At 37.9% G+C, this 6,360-nt stretch overlaps 1 protein-coding gene across 1 annotated transcript; it reads right to left on the bottom strand.

Annotated features, from left to right (window-relative positions):
* Nucleotides 1-1,033: 1,033 nt before the first annotated feature.
* Nucleotides 1,034-1,308, bottom strand: LOC101606506 (small nuclear ribonucleoprotein E-like). Its single transcript, XM_045139993.1, is given in 2 exon segments — nt 1,034-1,107; nt 1,110-1,308. Coding segments are annotated over 2 exon segments (273 nt in total).
* Between the last annotated feature and the right edge of the window lie 5,052 nt (nt 1,309-6,360).

Below are 6,360 nucleotides of genomic sequence, written 5' to 3'. Positions count from 1 at the left end.
AAAGCAGGTTCCTTCTCCAGTCAACTCTTTTCAAAAGTGTTTGCATTTTTATGATAGTCTTTCCTCAGGCATCCTTTCCATGGTAAAGCAATTGGACCATCTTCCTTAAGATTGCTAATGTGTTCACAATAGCAGATTCAGTAACCTAAAACCAGTCTCTGTGCCAGTAAATTTAACTTGCTTAAAGTTTTCCAGCTTAAAAATCTTAAATTTCTCAGTCCAATATCTTTAGCCAAGCACATCAGTCTATTACAAATTTAACCTTGATCAAACTCTTTGGGCCTGGGCAGTAGAATGCAGGCAGCCCTTATGCCAGTAGCCCAGTTCCAACAAAGTCCTCTGCAATCTTTTCTTCTCCTTAGAAAGCACATAAGCCAAGCCTTGATGTTTAATACTGTCTGCACTTAGCATTCTCAAACTCTGGTCAGAGTAGTCCATAAAACTTGTCTTACCACTCCAGAAGGCATCTTCAGTTGCAAGCACCAAATCCATGCCTGTTCCTCCAAACCAAAGGTTCCAAAAGATCAACATCCACATGGTGTGGTTCATCTCAGCCCACTCCTTGGTACCAAGTTCTGTAGCAGATAGCTTCAGGTTCACTGAGATGAACTTCCAGACCAGGCACAGTTATGGAGGAAGGGATATTTATTACAGCTCACAGATCCAGGGGAAGTTCCCTAATGTCCAAAAGGGCTGGCCTGCCTTCACAGATCCAAGCAGAGAGAGAGAGAGAGAAGCACAAGCCAAAAGCCACACAGTATAGCACACTTCAGGAACTCCTGCTAGGAACACTTTGCATATATTTAGATTGAAATCTGAAACCCACCACCACACCTTAAGATCCACCCAGTGACACTGCCTCCAGCCAGGAGCCTGCAGATGCAAACTGCAAAGTAATAAAACAATGAATATATTGGGGGCCAACTATTCAAACTACCATATGTATCAAAACAATATGAACAAAGTTTTCAGAATTATACTACCAACAGAAGACACCCTAAAAAAATTCATCTTCTCACTTCCTTGATCATTTCTAGTTGGAAACACTTTGTAGCAAGGTATTATCTCCTTTCAACATGGTCTGACCCAGTTGTTTTCTTCACTTTTTTCAGAGTGAATTTCTTCTGCATCATCTAACAAGAGGTTCATGTACTCATAAAAACCAAAAACACAGCCTTCAATCCGCATATTCACTTGCTCATAGAGCCAGACCTGAATCTGAGATCTATTTTGCAAGTATCTCAAGATCAAGTTGATGGGCTGCACCATCACCTTCTGTACCTTTTGGCCCTGGCCACGGAACGCCATGTTATAATCTGTTACAAAGACGACAAGGATCCACACACCACCCAGCAAAGCCTTATGATTGAGTTTTGAGATTATTTTTATAGTCTTAATGCAAGTGCTTTGATATGCAATTTGCAAATATTTTCTACAAGTCTGTGACCTCTCTAATTTTATTTCTTTCTTTATGCCTTTTTTTTAAGTAGAGAAGTTTTAAAGCATATTTTTATTTATTCGAAAGCAGAAGGAGACAATAAGAGAGAGAGAGAGAGATAGGCACAGAGAGAGAGAGGGTGAACTAGGGTCTCCAACCAGTGCAAATGAACTCCAGAAGCATGTGCTACTTTGTTCATCTGGCTTTACTTGGGTATTGTTGAATTGAACTACGGTCACCATGCTTTATAGGCAAGCACCTTAACTGTCAAGCCATCTCTCCAGCCCCAAGCAGAAGGTTTTTAATTTATTTTTTACTAAATATATTTTATTTATTTATTAATTTGAGAGTAAATAAGAGGCAGAGAGAGAGAGAGAGAGAGAAGGAGAGAATGGGCCTGCCAGGGCCTCCAGCCACTGCAAATGAACTCCAGAAGTGTGCGCCCCCTTGTGAATCTGGCTTATGTGGGTCCTGGAGAATTGAATCGGGATCTTTTGGCTCTACAGGCAAACACCTTAATCACTAAGCAGTCTCTACAGCCCCCAGAAGGTTTTAATACTGATTAATTTGAATTTACCAATGTTCATGTTAGAGATTGTATATTGGATATGGTATTTAGAAAATTTTTCATACTGTCTCGAAGTGTGTCGGGGCTTGTTTACTCTACCCATTAAATATTTAAAAGGCAGGAAAGGTTTAACTTAATAAAGATTATTTCAAAGTAAGCAGTAAAGCAAGCAAAGAGAATATAGATTCCTCAGGGTGAAGGGGATTTCACAGCTGGAAAACCCACTGCCCCAGCTGGAGCTATATGTTTATGAAATGAGGAAAGCCCACCTGTCCAGAGTCCATGATTGGTCAGCTGAAACAACAACAACAACAAAAAATGTTCTTGTTAGTCCATGATGCATCCAGTACTGCACAGGGTCTAGACAGGCCAAGTGAGCCAGCCAGTGGGAACTTTCACTCTCCTTGACATCTTAGATTAGAATATAACCAACTGCAAGGGGTCTCTTTTTCCCTAACTGTGGGCCTAGCCAAGGAAACTGCCTAGTTCCCATAGTGTTTCACTTTTGTCTAACTTAAAATAATAATAAAAAACCCTCCTCTTTTCTTCTAAATAGCTTCATTTTTTAACTTTTTTTTTAAAAAAAGTTTACTTATTTATTTATTTATTTGAGAGAGAGCAAGAGAGAGAAAGAGGCAGCTAGAGAGAGAGAATGGGTGTGTACAAGGCCTCCAGCAGGTCCAAGCGAACTCCAGATACATGTGCCATCTTGTGCATCTATCTGCCTTTAGGTGGGTACTGAGGAACTGAATTCAGGTCCTTAGGCTTTGCAGGCAAGCACCTTAACCACTGACCCATCTCTCCAGACCTTAAATAATTTTTTTGAACCCATGGACTTGTGCATAGTAGGAAGTTGGGTATAATAGAGCATGCTTGTGATCCCAGAACTTGCACTGCTGAGGCACACAGGATCTTGAGTTCAAGGTTGGTCTTGTTGAGACTGTTTCAAAAAAAAGTGAACAGATAATCAAAATATATTTTATTATTGTCTATCAGACAAAGGACTAATATATTTTTATATTTATGTATTTGAGAGGGGATAAAAGAGATAATGGGCACAGCAGGGCCTCTAGCCACTGCAAACAAACATCAGAGACATGCACCGCCTTGTGTGTTTCGCTGACATGGGTCCTAGGGACTTGAAGCTGGGTCCTTAGGCTTCACAGGCAAGCATCTTAACTGCTAAGACATCTCTCCAGCCCCCTAATATTAAACATAATCTCAAATCTTAAAGTTCAACAGTAAAGAGAATCCTGTGTAAAATGAAGACAAAGGCAAATGGTTTGAATACACAAAAGATGTCACAAAAATGACCAGGAAGAATCCAAAAATATGTTCACTCTCATAAGCCAAAAGGAAGATGGAATTCGGAACCACAATGAAATATCACTTCATATCCAGTCTGATGGCCATAATCAAGATGATGAGAAATAGCATGTGTTGATAAGGGTGTGAAGAAATCAAGATGCTTATGCAGAACTAGCAGGAATATAAATGGTACATATGCTCTAGAAACCAGTTGTGCCATTTCTCAAAAATCTAAACATAGAGTTATCATCTGACCTAAAATTCCAGTATTGGTTGCATACTCTAGAAAATAATATACAGCCACGAAACCTTTATAGGTAAGTTTATATGACCATTATTCTTAATAGCCAACAGATTTAAATAACTCAAGTGTCCACCAATTTATGCATGAATGAATAAGCAACATGTATTTTATCCACATAGTGGAATATTATTCTGCTATAAAAATGATGAATTGATTCATGTTATAACAAGATGAGTTTTGCAAATACCATGCTAAGTAAAGGGAGCCAGTCACAAAGGCCACATACTATATCATTCCATTCATGTGAAATGTCCAGATAAGTAAATAAGTGTAGACAAAGATAGATTAGTGATTAACAGTGTTCAGAGAAGGAGAAGTTAATGAGCATGACATTGATTTTTTGAATAATGCAATATGTACTGCAATTTTAAAATGTAGATGATTTCACAACTTTGTGTACATGCTAAAATGATGAACTATACATTTTGAAATTTTAATAATATATTACTTATTATTTATATACTCAATTTTCATAAAGAAGCCTGTTATGCAGAACAAGTAGCATTCCCCTCTAAAGCTTACACATATTATAAATGAAAAATTTAGGATTCTTCCTGTATAATATTTCACAGGGAGCTATCTGTGGCCTTCTTTTCAAAACATCAAGGCAAGTGGGCTGAGGGAACTGGGAATGTGCTGATAGATATTCTGTCATTGCTGGCATTAGTCGACTACCTTGTATGTCTGACCCCAGAGTGGTGTGTCTTCTGCCAGCATCTACTTATTAACTTGTACATTGTGTAACTCTCAGACCTTTCAAAGTTCCCGACAAGGACCATCAAATAATTTAGTATAACTTTCTCATTTTAAATATTTCAGGGCCAAATCATACATTGTATTTCAAGAAAACTGAAGACAAAGAAATCTACAAGAAACAAAACTTGCTTATTTTATGAAATGGAATCATCATCCCTCAAGAACTTTATTGTAAAGTTGTTAGCATTTGTCATGCCATGTTTCTTTTCACTTATTGCACTCAGAATACCATCATAAATAACTCCAAAGAGGATTAGTTCTTGTATTCTTGATGGCATTTATGTGCACCTAAAAACTCTTCCAACTTCTAATTGCATCTTTGAAAGACAAAAGACCAAAGAGACCTAAAAAGAAGATGAAGGTGTATGTATACATTTGTGACAAATTTATAAGGAAAATGGTGGCATATGAAAAATCATTTAGAATGAACTGAATACCATATTTTCAAGGTAAACAGTTTAGCTTTTTTTTTTTTTAAGCCATGTTTCACTCTGGATCAGGGTGTCCTGGAACTCAATCTTTAGCCCCAGGCTAGTATTAAACTCCTATCTCAGACTCCCAGTTCCTGGGACTAAATGGGTACACTTCCATGCCCCACAAGATAAATTGTATAGGACATATATTGCTAAGTATGGATGAAGTCAGCTCCACATTGCTGGGATGAACATACAAACATACAAACTAGAAACAGTTTATAAGAGGAAGGCTTTATTTGAAGCTTACTGCACCATGGGGAAGTTTCATCAATAGTGGACTAAGCTGGCTCCCTTTCACACCTTTTACAGATCCAAGCAGAGAGACACCATCAAATAGCCAAGCACAAATGGGAGGCAAACATCAGGGACCCAGGCAGAGCTCAGATTTCTCAGCAGACATTTAGGCTTTAGGCTTGAAATCAGATCCATCCCCAAACACACCTTAGGGCTAGACCCCAGGACCCAACCACAGTAACACATCTTCAACCCAGGCAGCTGGAAATCCAAGCTTTAATAAAACCCTTGAGTTGCCAGGCATGATAGCACACACATTTAATGCCAGCACTCTGGATGCAGAAGTAGAAGGATCACTGTGAGTTCCAGACCAGCCTGAGACTACATAGCGGATTCCAGGTCAGCCTGGGATAATGTGAGACCATACCAAAAAAAAAAAAAAAAGGGAAAGCAAAACAAAACAAAACAACAAAAAAAAACCACCACAACAAAAACACATGAGTGTATTAGGGGACATATATAATATATATATATATATATATATATATATATATATATATATATATATAATTATTATTTTATCTCACCACCTTTTACTTTGATTTTTAGTATCATTAATGGTTGTACTTTATTGTTTATACGTACAGAGGCTGTCAATAAAAAAGTTAAAAAATAATTGTATTATTCTAGCTCTTGGCAAGTAATTTATGTGTAGGTTTTAAGGAGTCCCTGAATTTCTGGGTCCTTATATAGCTTGGTGTTTAATGATTACTTACCTCAGAGTATCCTGTCACATTCTGTAAAGTCATGACTATGTTTTCTTTTAAAAAGTATATACATGGGGCTGGAGAAATGGCTAAGCATTTAAGCCACTTCCTGAAAAAGCAAAGGAGCCAGGTTTGATTCTCTAGTACCTACATAAAGTCAAATGCACAAGGTGGCGCATGTGTCTGGAGTTCATTTGCTCTGGCTAGAGGCCCTGGCAGGTCCCTCCCTCCTTCCCTCCCTCTCCCTCTCTCTCTCTCTTTCTTTCTCTTTCTCTCTCTCTCCTTCTCCCTCTCTTACATAAAATGTTTTAAAATTTATTTATTTATTTGCGGGTTTGTGTGTGTGTGTGTGTGTGTGTATGTGTGTGTACTTGCCAGGGTCTCTTGTCACTCCAAACAAATGCTAGACACATATGCCATTTTTTTTGCATCTGGTTTTATTTATTTATTTTTATTTATTTATTTATTTATTGATTGATTGATTGATTGATTGATTGATTGATTGACTG

Source organism: Jaculus jaculus, chromosome X, assembly GCF_020740685.1.
Source record: "Jaculus jaculus isolate mJacJac1 chromosome X, mJacJac1.mat.Y.cur, whole genome shotgun sequence".
Classification (NCBI taxonomy): domain Eukaryota; kingdom Metazoa; phylum Chordata; class Mammalia; order Rodentia; family Dipodidae; genus Jaculus; species Jaculus jaculus.
This window is presented reverse-complemented; position numbering and strand designations above follow the sequence as displayed.